This window comes from Filicampus tigris, chromosome 8 (assembly GCF_054856515.1).
Source record: "Filicampus tigris isolate MCC_2025a chromosome 8, RoL_Ftig_1.0, whole genome shotgun sequence".
Lineage (NCBI taxonomy): Eukaryota > Metazoa > Chordata > Actinopteri > Syngnathiformes > Syngnathidae > Filicampus > Filicampus tigris.
Window position 1 is genome coordinate 1,840,207 of NC_141224.1, and position 13,700 is coordinate 1,853,906.

General features: G+C 46.4%; 1 protein-coding gene and 1 long non-coding RNA gene across 2 annotated transcripts; one reads left to right on the forward strand and one right to left on the reverse strand.

Annotated features, from left to right (window-relative positions):
- The first annotated feature begins 1,766 nt into the window (after positions 1–1,766).
- On the forward strand, positions 1,767–13,557 carry ceacam1 (CEA cell adhesion molecule 1). The gene is made up of 13 exons (XM_086037054.1): positions 1,767–1,934; positions 2,009–2,302; positions 4,134–4,415; positions 5,324–5,587; positions 6,395–6,670; positions 7,299–7,550; positions 8,776–9,051; positions 9,214–9,465; positions 9,916–10,191; positions 10,694–10,945; positions 11,741–12,013; positions 12,783–13,031; positions 13,113–13,557. The coding sequence occupies exons 1-13, from the start codon at positions 1,844–1,846 to the stop codon at positions 13,202–13,204; spliced, it is 3,129 nt and encodes a 1,042-aa protein (XP_085893180.1). The 5' UTR covers positions 1,767–1,843; the 3' UTR covers positions 13,205–13,557.
- LOC147142956 (uncharacterized) lies at positions 4,018–8,357 on the reverse strand. Its single transcript, XR_015087727.1, has 3 exons — positions 8,290–8,357; positions 4,476–4,569; positions 4,018–4,394 (listed from the first exon to the last, which is right to left on the reverse strand). It is a non-coding gene; the product is annotated as an uncharacterized LOC147142956 (long non-coding RNA).
- Positions 13,558–13,700: the final 143 nt, after the last annotated feature.

Sequence of the window (13,700 nt, forward strand, 5' to 3'; positions counted from 1 at the left end):
TTTGGACTCACGCTAACTTCATCACGCCAAACGATTTCTATTCATTCCATCGAGCGGTGACCAATGTATCAAAGACAATTCGTGTCGCGTATATGAAAGTGTTGAGAAAAGTCTTCTTTGCCTTTGTGGGCGTCCACGCTCTTAGCGAATACAGTAAACAAAGAATATTTACAGTATTTGATGACTGCACGAGTAGACGTGTCTTACTCCAGCTCGTTCTCCAGCTAATCCAAGGACGCATATGGACAAACGCGCGCGCGCGCAGTCATATTCACACGCGACCAATTTGGGGTCTTCAATGAACCTCACACGCATGACTTTGGAATGCGGACGGAATCCGGAGTACTTCGAAACGGACCCCGATGGAGAAAAACGGTTCCTCACCACTGAACATATGACAAACACATTTGAATTATCATGTCCTCCTCATCAACCGGTTCTACAAAATTGCACCTCTGTTAGTTACACAGAAAAATATTGACTGTTTGCAAAAGGTATTAATTTTTTTTTTTTTTTGGTTCGGTTTGAATAACTGAAATTGGCAGACCTCAAACTGTTCATTATGGAACAAATTCAACATTTGAGGCAATGCTGCGCTACGGAAAACCACGGGACGGAAGGCGGGCTACTCGACTGGCTGCCGGCGAACGACTCTGACAACTTACAAGTTTTGAGATACGGGTTGCCATCGGGTTGATTTTTTTTGTGTTTTGCTTGCACACAATCACTCAAGATACGAGCGCATCAGAGAGTCCTCAAAAAAGAGCTTTCATACTGCTGATTGCCACTCCCTGCGAACGCACAACGCAAAATGCCACGGATGGGCTAAGCGATACCATCGGTAGTCAGAAGTGTGAACCCAAACGGTGCGGCATCACATAAACGGACAATATAACAATACTCACAGGCATGTTTTCTTTACCTTCAGGGAAAAAAGGAGTTTAGCAGTTTACTGACTCAGTTTTGAAAGTATTCTTCATTTGTGCCGGCACGGCTTATTTTACTGCCCTCAAGATGCGCACAGCAGGAGTTGCAACAAATGAATCACAATGCACAAACGGATTATTTACATTGTATTTAAATATATTAGGACATGCTTTATAAAAGGTAAATATTGAGCGTTGATTTTCTGATTTAAAAACAAATGACTTTTTTTTGTGTTATTTTGGGGGGAGGCTGGAACAGATTAAAAGTATTTCTATTCATTTCAATAGGGAAAGATAAGTTGAGATACAAGTGGTTTGAGTTAAGAGTGTGGTCACAGAACAAATTAAATTCTTATCTTAGGGCACGGCCGTAAGTGTTTTTACTTTTTTTTTTTCATAAATGTTGTTTAGAACTTCATAAAACTGAAATTGGCTGATAGGAAAAGGCTTTCCCATCACTAAACTAAAAAAACAACAACATTTTAATGAATTGATTCTGCAAAGTGGTCTTTTGTCAGTTAAAAAAAACTTTCTGAAACCGTATTGTTTTTTGTGTTTGCCTAAATTGCGGGCAACCGGCTGATGCGAAAGCGTTGATGACCCGACAAACGTTCCAGTGTTTATTCAGCATCTGAAGGAATGCTGCCGGAGCTCAAAGGTCCTCATGTTATAAGTTAACTTTGAATGGGAAGCGTCGGTGTTGTGCCCCACTCCCCACGACAAGTGGACGGAAAGTTGCCGGACAAGAAGAGAGGTTTACAGTAAATGGACACTCCTGCGGAGCGGCTCGGGCAGGATCAGGGCAAAACAGGGCGTGGTGGCTTTGTGGCGGCAGCGCTGAGCATTTGCATCAACAGAACGTTGCGCACAGCAAATATTTGCCATCTAGCAGGATCGCTCACAAGTGCGGGATTTGAATGAGTAGCGCTGAGAAGAACCCAAGGGAACGCAGCATGGAGCCTCCGTTAGTGTGTCTCGCCATCATATCGCTCTTATCTTGCTCAACAGGTAAGACTTGTCCAATCTCTTGAAATGGAAGCATACGAAGCGGCGCCCGAGACCGACCGCTTTCCCGTCTGCAGATCGCGCGGGCGCTCAGGGTATCTACGCCTCGGAGAACCCGATAGCCGTGGGGAAGAACGTCAGCCTTTTCAGCTTCAACCCAGTCACCACGGGTGCGTGGCTCTTCGACAACAACCTGGTGGTCATCATATTCCCCGGGGGTGCGGTCACCGCCGCCAACTGGACGGGCCGGGTGCTGTTCAATTCCACCACCTCGGCGTTGACGGTCAAGTCGCTCGGGCTGGGGGAGTCCGGGACGTACACGCTCCAGGACGTGGGTTCCTCCGCTTCCCAGTTAGTGCTGTCGGTTCAAGGTAAGCAAGACTGAAAACGGATGACTTCGCGCGTGGTCGTTCGTCCGTCCGTCTGCATGTTGTCTGAGATCTGGGAGAACAGGATAAAAAGTAGAAAAGTTGTCTACTTGGCGGATGGTTAGCCGCATGCAGGCCCAGGGCCTTTTAGCCTCCATCTTCTAAGCGAACGTGGGCAGAAGAAGCAGTCGAAAATGAATATCAATGGATGATTGTCTCTTGATCCGGAACATGACAGAAGGTAGGAAATAGTGGATGGATGAATGACGGATGAATGGGTGGCTGTTTGTTTGTCTCTCTGTGCCATGCGAGTGGCCGCTTACCACTCCTGGTTGTAGTCTGCTCATCGTCCACCGTAAAATGGCAGAGGCTCCAGCTTGCCCTTGACCCTGAACAGGACAAGTGCTAAAAGATGGATGGATGGATGGAAGAATGGCTGGCTCTGTTTCTCAGTGCCTGTGATTGACTGGCGATCACTTAAGGGCGCAGTTACTAACTGTCGGATCCAGCTTCCGCTTGAAAGGGACGGACGGACAGATGGATGGCAAAATGTGCCTTTCGCCACTGTCAGCTAGGATAGGATTGGATTCTATCCTGGATTGGATAGGATTGAGCGCCACTCCAACACTAAACAGGATAAGTGGCAGAAGATGGATGGCAGGTTGGTTGTCCGCCTCCCAATGCCCTGCGATTGAGCGGCGACCGATCCAGCAGAGGCGGGGGACTCTGAACTAAATCAAAACATCAAGTCAAAATACTTTTCAGAAAATTAAGATATTGGACTGTCCAAAATAAATAGCATTGTTGAACAATTTGATTGACAAATTCCAGTATTTACTGTAAAAACTGAAAAATGTGTAGGATTAAGTATTAGTGTGAAAACGCTTGCACCTGAGAACAGGTCAGAGTGATTGGACAATATTCCATAATTTTTCAACATTTCTTGCAGGGACGTAACAAAAAAAAAAAATTGACCCGGAAAACGGTTTTCCATTTAAAAGCTGCAATCGAACCAAAACTGTAACCAAGATGCTGCTCGCTTCCTGGTGAATTTGAGGCCATTGCTTTGTTGAAAAGTCATTTCAAGGGCATTTCCTCGTCAGCATAAGGCAACATGATCTCTTTGAGTATTTTGATTTATGCAAAGTGATCTATGGTCCCTGGCTTGTGCCAGACGCCATTTTGAGAGAGACGTGACCATATGATAATGCTCCACCGTACTTCGCGGTCTACTATAATGCTGCGGCTTGAATTCGGTGTTCCGGGGACACCTGACAAACTAGTCTGTGGTTCTTGGACCCACAAAGGACAATCTTACTTTCCTCAATCAACAAACTGGCAACACGGCATTCTGATGAATATTGCGTGGAAATAAGAGTTGATCCAGCCGCTTTGAGCCATCTCAGTGGGCGGCCATTTTGTCACGTTCCGTCGTCTGAAAATGACATCACAGCTGCTCAGCAGCCAATCAGGGCTCACCTGTTTTCTGAAGCCGAGCCATGATTGGCCGTTACTGAGCCCTGAGCAGTCGTGATGTCATTTTCAGTCGACAGAACGTGACAAAATGGCCGCCCCTGAGATGGACAAAAATGGGTGCATTTGGCTGCTTAATTCATATTCCACAAACTCAATATTCATCAGAATGCCGTGTTTCAACTAGTGGGGCTACACAGAACATTTTCTTGTCAAGCTATTTTTTTTGGGGGGGTTGACTTGCTCTTTAAATACAGAGTATGAGTACTTTTCCCAGCACTACTTTGAACGCGTCACATTGCAGTTCTCGCAGTTGTACCAGTGTTTGACAAACTTTTTGCTGTCTCTTCTTTCTCCAAAGAGCCGATTTCGGGCGTCACCTTGACCGCGAACGGCACCCACCTGGTGGAGTTGAACGACACGGTGACGCTCACCTGCGGCGTGGTGACGGGCACCTCGCTGTCCTTCAAGTGGCTCAACGACACGGCCGAGGTGACGCCCGGCGGATACGTCCACTTCAACGATGACGGCTCCCTGCTCACCCTCACCAAAGTGACGCGCTACGACGAGGGCCCGTTCAAGTGTAACGTGACCAACGGCATCAGCCAGGGAATCACGTCGTCTGCGCAATTCAACATCAGCTGTGAGTGACAACAAGCGCTGTTGGGCTGCCGGGAAATCATAAACGCGGCTGTCCACGTACTTGAACATTTGCTTCAGTCTCTGCTTTAACTTGGAAAAAGGCTAAACATCGACACGATGCAGGCGACAAACTCGCCTTCACCTTTACTGCAGATCTGCAAAATAGAGCAGCGTTGTTTTTGGCGGCCATCTTACTTTTAGTCTTAGTTTAAGTCTTTGGACAAAAATGCTTATTAAGCTGAAATACATGTCAGTCGTTTCTATATTTCATAGTTTTAGTCAAGTCTTAGTTGATGAAACCTCAAAAAGGTTTTAGTCACATAATTTTGACAAAATTGTGCCACATTAAGGAAATACAATGGCCTTAACTATCAATCAAGCAAAACAAAAAGGCAGCGCCTTTTGATAGCTTCTAACCACATGATTGGCACCTAGCCTGTACGGTACTTAAAATTCCTGATCTTTCTTTCTGTGCAATGGCCAAAATTTGAATGTATCTGTACAGTTGGTTTTTGTTATTTTTTTGGGGGGGTTTTCTTTTCCAGCTGCGAATAGCAGGTGAACGCTATGTTATTACTTCCTGTAATGCCTTCGCACTTGAGGAAGGAGAACCACAAGCCGTAATGCAGGTTTCAGCACGTTTCATTTATTGGCTTGCTGCTAGAACATTAAAACACACAAAGTCCACACTGAAGAAGCTGATGTAGGCCACGGCTCTCAACCAGACACTCACACACAGCCTCGTCAACGTCACGCGCCAGCCCACCGCGACCCGCCTCTTAAAAGCACATACACATTACGTCCAGTATTTCCTCCATTCCTAAGTTTGTTTTTAAAGTGTGTTGGAGAGGTATATCTTTAAAAAAGTCATTCCAATTTCCAAGGGCCCATTCTCTCTCATTACTCCAGACGGACCCACGAACGCCGCCGTGTCAGTGGCACCCCCGGTGCACACCCACATCACGGGCTCACACATCACCCTGTCGTGCTCGGCCGAGTCCAAGCCCCCCGCCACGATTGAGTGGACGCTGGACGGGATGAACCTCAACCACAGCGGGGCGCAACTCCAGCTACCGATGGTCGCGGAGAGCCACTCGGGGGACTACCGGTGTCTCCTGCACAACTCGGTCACATCCAGGTTCAGCAGTGCAAGCGCAATGATCAGGATCATGGGTAAGGTTGGGTGTTCTGTTGCTATAAGTGCTTGAAAATGGACCAAGGCTTGTCTGTTTCCGTGTGCTCCACTTTCTTGTGAGTCCGGACAGGATAAACAGCAAGAAAATTGTGGATTGTCATCTGTTCATCGATACGCTACGATTGACTGATTGCTTTCACCCGATTAAATGGAATAGACTCCATTTTTTTGGGGGGGGGGGGGGGGGGGGGCTAACTTTGAAAAAAGCGGTTGAAAATAGACAGACAAAATAGAGCTGTCCTGTGACCTTGCACAGGATAAATGGTACTAAAAGACTTGCCTGGTTTTCTGTCTGTATTTTCCCTATGATGGCAACCAATCCACGGAGCAGTTTGCCTTTCACCCACAGTCAGTTGGGATAGACTCATTTGACACTTCCAACAGGATATGTCGAAAATGGAAGGACCGATGGTTGGTTGCCTTGTGCCCTAACTGGCAACCAATCGTGTACGTAGTCCGCCTTTTGACCACAGTCGCCGGGAATAGGCTTCAGTCACCCTTGATTGACCGGCATCCAACTCAGGGTGTAACGTGACTCTCGACAGGTTGGATGGATGGTGAAACGTCATGTGATTGCCCTTTGACAATAGTGCCCGCGCAGCATAACACATCTCGACTTGGTTGTATCCCAAACAAAGACTTTTGGGTTTCATGGGGGTTTACGTGCAGGACTGGTTTTCAAGCTAAGGACGTAGACGGCAGTGTCATGCCATTTGAGATCGAAACTAACGACATCAAATCTTTCTGCAATGATGTTTTACAATCAACAAGACTCTGTCCTACAGCGCCGATAACAGCCGTGACGGTGAACCACACGGGCGGGGTGGCGGTGGCCGAGGAGCCTTTCACCCTCAACTGTCACGTGAGCGGAGAGGCAGAAATCATCCAGTGGATGAAGAACGACAACCCGGTGTCCGCCGACAACACCACCATCTTTGATGCTGAGAACCGGACGCTGACTCTGAACCCGGCCCGTCCCAGTGATGCTGGCCAGTATAAGTGTCTGGCTTCCAACGCCGTGAGCAACGTGACCAGCAGTCCGTACGCCCTGGACGTCTACTGTAAGTCATAACATTTCTTCCACTGATAAAGCACTGATTAAAAAAAAAAAAAAAAATTGACGACCTCATTGATGGAGAGAGTAGGACTCCTACTCAAACTCCATTAGTTTGGAACATTACCTGACACAAGAACTAATCATTTCTCAATTCGAATCAATTCGTATCAATTCTCGATAAGACTGGTTTATCGATGCTGCATCTTTACAGTCGACGATACAGCCGGTGTATCGATGCTGCATCGTGACAGATGACAATACCACAGCTGTATCGACACTACGTTGTGATGACAATCATTGCGGGCTTTTTCCCAGTTAACATCTTGTGGCTGAAAGATATCAAATAAATGCTCAAACGGCCTGACACAATCCAGCACACTAGTAGAAAGACTGTCATCGGGGCATTAGTAGTGGAGAGAACTTTAAGAGTAAGACACGGTCATTCCACTAGTGTGCTACGAGTGAGAACAAAGACCTTGCTAGTATATGGACATTACGTGGGATATCAAGGATATAAAAAAAACCCAAATCAAACAGCTTTCCAGAGAGGGACTTTTCCATGGACATGAGTAAGGTAATTCCAACCATCTTTAGGCATCACTCAAATATAATCTTGACGCTTGTTTTTGAAGACGGCCCAACCACTCCGGTGATCACGGCACCCTCCTTGGCCCTGACTGGGAACCAGGTGCTCCTCAATTGTTCCAGCGACTCGCATCCTCCGAGCGTGTACAGCTGGCGCTTCAACGAAACTGAGGTGGCAAACACCGCGGAGTACCTGACGGGCCCGTTGGCATTCGACACGAGCGGAATCTACACCTGCATGGCCTTCAACAATGTCACCGGGAGAAACAGCACCGCGTCCCATTTGCTCTCTGTTTTGGGTAAGTCGAGGGGCTTGTTTTGTAGGGGGCGGATACTGTATTTCCTAAATTAGTGACCTCAGACAAGCATGTCTCAGTTCATTACTGATAATCAACCAAACCTAACTAAGACAACAGCATCTACAGAGTTAACGTGGAGCTCGTGTCATACTGACAGGCAGTCACTGCACAATATTGTGCGCATCCATTTTAAAAAAAAATACTGTAGAGGCCTCTGTTAACTGTATCAGGGTTATTATAGTTTGGGAATAGTTAGTATTTCGTTTTGACTTTGGTTTTTAAAATTTAGTTAGTTTTAATTTGTTTTCAGGGAAGCTTCGTTAGTTTTTATTAGTTTTCGGGGGGATTTCGAAAACTGTTTTAGTATTAGTTTTCGTTTTTTAAACATTGTTTTTACTATTTTAAAAACACCATGGTAAGTATTGTGTACGTAGTATAACTTCAACAAAATTATTATTTTAATTTTTAATTACAACAAGTGTGGTGCACAATACCACTTCTAAAGTTAGATGCCTGCACCCTAATTGAATCAAGCTATAAATAAAAGATTTAATAAATAAATGAGTAAATCAAGCTAGGATGTATTGTTTGCCAAGTTGCCAGCAAGTGGATTTGTGGCTTAAATACCTGTTGAGAACTATTAAACCCGGGTGTACAGTGTACTATTTTTTATATATATACTGTATTTTTTTTTTTCATGTATGAAGCAAAAAAAGGAAAGGAAAGCACTTTTTTTTACCTTCGGGCTTCGGGATGAGTTAAATAGCAAAAGGTGGAGCCATTCGAGCCAAAACCACACGCAAACTCGTCTCCTATGAACGACGCCATCAAGTGTCTCCTTTTTATTGGCTGCTGCTTGTTGACGTACCTTCTGTGCGACACACATGATGAGGACTACAACTCCCAAATGACTGTTCGAAGGACCGTGCAGTGATATCGAAAAAAATACATTTAAAATCAACCACGAAGGCTCGTGTATTCAATTAATTGACAAAGAAAAAACGAAGGAAATGGTCGCTATAATTACACTTAGTTTTATCAACGTTTCGCTTCAGTTAGTTTTCGCCTTTTTTCAAAACCTTTCCGTTTTTGTTTTACAGTATTTCGTTAACGAAAATGATTTTTTTGTTAGTTTTTCTTTAACTAAAATAACCTTGCAGTGTATGAGAAAATTCTTTGTGCTTATGCCGCAACTCTTCCCACGTGCGCCTCAACCTTTCCACAGATGCGGTGAGCATGGCCTCGGTCACGGCGGCTGGTGCGCCTCCGATCCTCAACAACACGTTCAGCCTCACCTGCCAGACCGTAGGAAGCGTGGAGTCCATCACCTGGACGCATCACGGAGCCCCGCTGTCCCTGGACGGCAACACAAGCCTCTCCTTGAATAACGCCACCCTCACCTTTCAGCCTGTGTCCATGTCCCACAACGGCAATTACACGTGCGAAGCTTCCAACCCTCTCAGCGGCTTCACCAGTGAAAATTATACCCTCAATGTTATATGTGAGATGTTTTGTTTCTTTTGACGTGACGTATTGTGACTGATGATAATATAAGATTACAGTAATGCATTGCGGCCGCTTTATCGATGCTGTATCGTGACAGACGATGACGCAACTGTGTATCGGCAGAATCGTGACGGACAATAAAATATGTACGTTTTAGATGGACCCGGGGTGCCGACCGTGACGTCACCCAGTGCGACGCTGGAAGGAAGCAACGCCACACTCACCTGCAGTGCCATGTCATACCCGCCTAGCCAGTACACGTGGTTCTTCAACGGCACCCCTGTGGCCAACACCTCCGTGTTCCTAACAAGTGCTCTCAGCACAAACATGAGCGGGACGTACACCTGCACGGCCCGCAACACCATCACCGGCGACAACAGCTCCGCCGACACCGCGCTGACCGTTCTCGGTGAGACCATGTGAACGTTTTCAGGCAAAAACAACCAGCGGTAGGATGTAACAAAGTACGAATATTTGTATTGATGTAGTTTCCAGGTATATGTACTTGGCTATTTCTTGGGTTGGTTTCACCATAAACACCGATTTCTGACCAAAAAGTGGAGAAAACAAACTTCTTTTAAAAAAAAATGTAAAAAGAACAAAAAAAAAAAAACAGGCCAAGAAAACTTGTTTTCTTGCTTTCTCGACACCTTAAACTATATAATGAGAAAAACAAGAATGGAAAAGAGCTTTTGATAGCAAAATAATTATTTGCAGACGCGCACTGACTGATGCCGACTCATCTTTTTCACAATCCCAACACTTGGACCACCTACCTCAACAAATACCCTTTGTACATCATGTACATTTCCACTCCTGAAAGCACCCAGCAAACCACCTTTGCGTTTCTTCCTTCCAGCAAAAATCAATCACGTGCATATCGAGGTGCCCGCCCATCCTCCCGTGGAAGGCTACTCCTACATGCTGACGTGCAACGTGTCGGGGCCTGCCTACCAAGTGTTATGGCGGAAGAACGGACAGCCCCTGATCACGGATGCCAGGGTGGAGCTGTCCGTGGATAACCGGACCGTCACGCTCCACGAGCTGCACCGTAACGATTCCGGACTGTACCATTGCTGGGCTACGAATCCGGCTCAACACTTGTCGAGCCCTCCTCACTTGCTTCATGTGAACTGTGAGTGTGATGTCCATTCAAAAAAAAAAAAATGTCAAAATTGGCACTTACCTCATTTGGCAACACAAGAGTATGTTGTAGTGTAATCAGGAGAATTATACGCCTATGACTATTGTTGTATCTGTACACGTGCGGATATGTGTTGAAATATCCGCTGTAATAACAGGGCGACGCCGAAGCATTAGTTTCCAATTTACGGCCTTTTGCATCGTTAGCATTTTTCCAATTTACGGCCTTTTGCATCGTTAGCATTCAGTGAAACAGATTTATCAAAAGCAAATGCATGTGGTTAAATACAGAAGCTGTAATTGCCTTTGTTTGATGTTTATTTTGACAGCAAACCTCGCCTTTTAGTCCGTTTAAGGTGAGGTGTTTATTTATTTATTCAAGTGGGAAAAGAATCATTTGGCTTTGCTACCGCCGAGTGAGGCACTTACCAAATATGGCTGCTTGGATGTATTTTACCAGGTCCCCAAATGGACTTTGTGTTCTCTGGTTGCAGTCGGACCGGAGACGGCGATGGTCTACGGTCCGCCGATGGCCGTGGCGGGACAGTCGGTCAACTTGAGCTGCTCTGCCACGTCGGTGCCTGACAGCCACTTCAGCTGGTGGCGCAACCTCAGCCGGGTTGCCAACAGCTCCGTGTTTGTGACGCCTACTTTGACCTTAAACATGAGCGGACAATACACCTGCATGGCCCGCAATCCCGTGTCAGGAAAGAACAGCACAAGAGCCCTGATGCTTCAGGTTATTGGTGAGAATCCACAAGCCAAATGTCCTAATGTCCAAAGGCAAATAGCTCATTTCCAATTGGCCAGGACTTTGGCCATTTCTTGCCTGCTTTTGTTACGTCATTTGGAACCGACAGATGGGCGACGCTAATTTATGAGACGTTTTAACGGGGAAGTCAACCCAAACTTTTTTTTTTTTTTCCCCAGAATGCGTCTAAACACGGCATTCTGATGTAATATTGCGTTTGTGGAATATGAGGAATCCACCCGTTTTTAGCGAGCTCAACGGGCGGCCAATTTGTCTCTTTTGTCGACCGGAGAATGATATCGGAGTTGCTCAGGGCTCAGATAACGACCAATCGTGGCTCAGCTTCATAAAACAGGTGAGTCGTGATTGGTGGTTATCTGAGCCTGAGCCACTTCCGTCATGCGTCAGTTTTAGAAGGTGTCCCGTCATTCGTCAGCAAAACGGGCGTCCGTCTGTCTGACGGAATGCGCGCCCGCCTCTGATAACAGCTCAACTGAGATCTTTGTTGGGGAGTGGCTAAATTTAGCCCAGGTTGTCATCGGAATTTACGGAGAGCCTTTGCCGCTTGTGCACGTACATGTGCACTTCAGGCACATCTAAAAAAAAAACAACCGTATCGTATGTAAGCCATTTCTTTTTTAAGACTAATGTAAGATAGTTTGAAATGCTAAACAGTTGTGGGTGTATATGGTAGGATTGAAGTTTAAAACTATTAATGCAGGCACTACATTTGCCTTTGGGCTTGCGATCCATCTGACTCCACTCCCTAATAGCGTGTTGTCATTTTCAGAGGACATCGAGTCAGTGACGGTGGAAAACGACACGATTCCCATCGACGGAGACAACTTCACGCTTACCTGCGTGGTGGACGGGCCGTACACGTCCGTCGAGTGGAGGAAGGACGGCGCGAACTGGTCCGCCACCAATCACTCCCAGTGCTACATGGAAGGGAACAGGCTTCACTTCACGCCGCTGACGCGCGATGACGACGGCACGTACGAGTGCGTCGCCGGCAACCTGGTCGGTCCTCACAAGAGCCCCCAGTACCAGCTCCTGGTCAACTGTGAGTACTGACGGAATTGACAAAGTGCCAGTGGTGTTTTGTGATATGACTTTTAGGCCACGTTCAGACTGCAGGCAAACGCGACACAAATTTGATTCCCCCCCCGAACCCCCCCGTATGTGACCTGTGTTGGATTTTTTTTTAAACTCTGACCAGGGTCACTTTCGTGTGTGTTTTATAGGTCAAATAAAATGACAATATCTCAAAAATGTATTGTGTGAGGACAAAAAAAAAGGAAAGAAAATCAGCGTCAAAGAGGTTTATGGACACATAAAGCGATTTCTGATTAAAGTTTGGTGTTGACCAGTGTAATCACATAGTCAAGCGCAATATCGAGGGAACGAGCGTTATAGTAGATGGATGAATGTTTAACATGACAAAAATTGTAATAACCAACCCAAAACAACATCAAAATAAAAGGCAACCCCAAATTTTCTTGATGATATGTTGTATGCCGCCCCACTAGTCTAAACATGCCATTCGGATTAATATTGTGTTTGTGGAATATGAGTTCAGTAGTAAACCCCCCCCCCCCCCCCCCCCCCCCGCCGTTTTTATCCATCTCAGGGGATCCATCCATTTTGTCACTTGCTGTCGACCGAAAGTGACATCGCAGACCCTCAAGGGCTCAGGTAACGAGCAATCGCGGCGCACCTCTTTTCTGAAGCTGAGCCACGATTGGTTGTTACCTGAGCAACCGCGATGTCATTTTCAGTTGGTTTTTTTTTTACCCAAAATGACATTTTGACACCGATCGATCCACTTGCAGACGGCCCTCTCAGCGTGACCATCTCGGGTCCCGAGTTGTCTAAGGAAGACCTCACCGTTTCCATCTCGTGCGTTGCCGATTCGCGGCCGGAAAGCGAGTACGAGTGGTTTCTAAACGACGTGCCGTCTTCCGCCGTGGGCTTCGGCAGCATCATCCAAATCCCGCTGCTGGAGTCCAACTACACGTGCAAGGCGACCAACGTTGTCACCAACATCAGCATGTCTCACACCAAGTCCCTCAGCCTATTCGGTGAGTACGGCCCCTCCTTCAATGGCACCGCGTCGTCAAATGACAAATTCCTTCCATTTGCCGCTCTTCTTTCTCTTTCAGGCTCCGCTTCGGCCCTCCATCCCGCATCCCTCCAAGTCCTGGCGATCATAAGTGTTTTCATCATGTCCGTCCAGGTGGTTCTCTTCCACTGAATCGCTCCGAATCCGTTGCAATTTTGTCGTTGACAAACACACAAGAGGGCCAGGCGTCCTCGTGGTCAGTCGATTGTGGTTGTTGGGAAAGCCGGAGACGACGCATTGACGCGCGTCACACTTCTTCATTTTAGTTTGTAACGGCAGCCTGTTGTGATTCCCGCTGTCACTTGCACTGCAACACACTTTTTCTTCCTTTCAAAGTGGCTCCATTATCTCACTCCATCACAATCAACTCATGCACTTTTTTTCCCCGCAAGTCACGTGAGATCAAAATGTATGACGTGTGTTTGAACTTTATCATGCGTTGATTTGTAGTATTTATTTCCAAATCAATAAAACTTGGAAGACTGCTTGGCCCCTGTGCCGTGTTGTCTTGTTCGTTCTCCTACCGATATGCTTTTTCGGGGCTGATGCCGATTAATAGTGGTCAAAGAGACCAATAACCGATATTTGGAGCCGATATTCATTTTCGGCGAAAAGGAAAACATTGGCA

Bases quoted from the DNA above. Each gene is read 5' to 3' on its own strand.
- ceacam1 (XM_086037054.1), top strand. From the start codon at position 1,844: ATGAGTAGCGCTGAGAAGAACCCAAGGGAACGCAGCATGGAGCCTCCG. The intron at 7,551-8,775 runs GTAAGTCGAGGG...ACCTTTCCACAG, and splicing joins CCATTTGCTCTCTGTTTTGG to ATGCGGTGAGCATGGCCTCG. The intron at 13,032-13,112 runs GTGAGTACGGCC...TTTCTCTTTCAG, and splicing joins CAAGTCCCTCAGCCTATTCG to GCTCCGCTTCGGCCCTCCAT.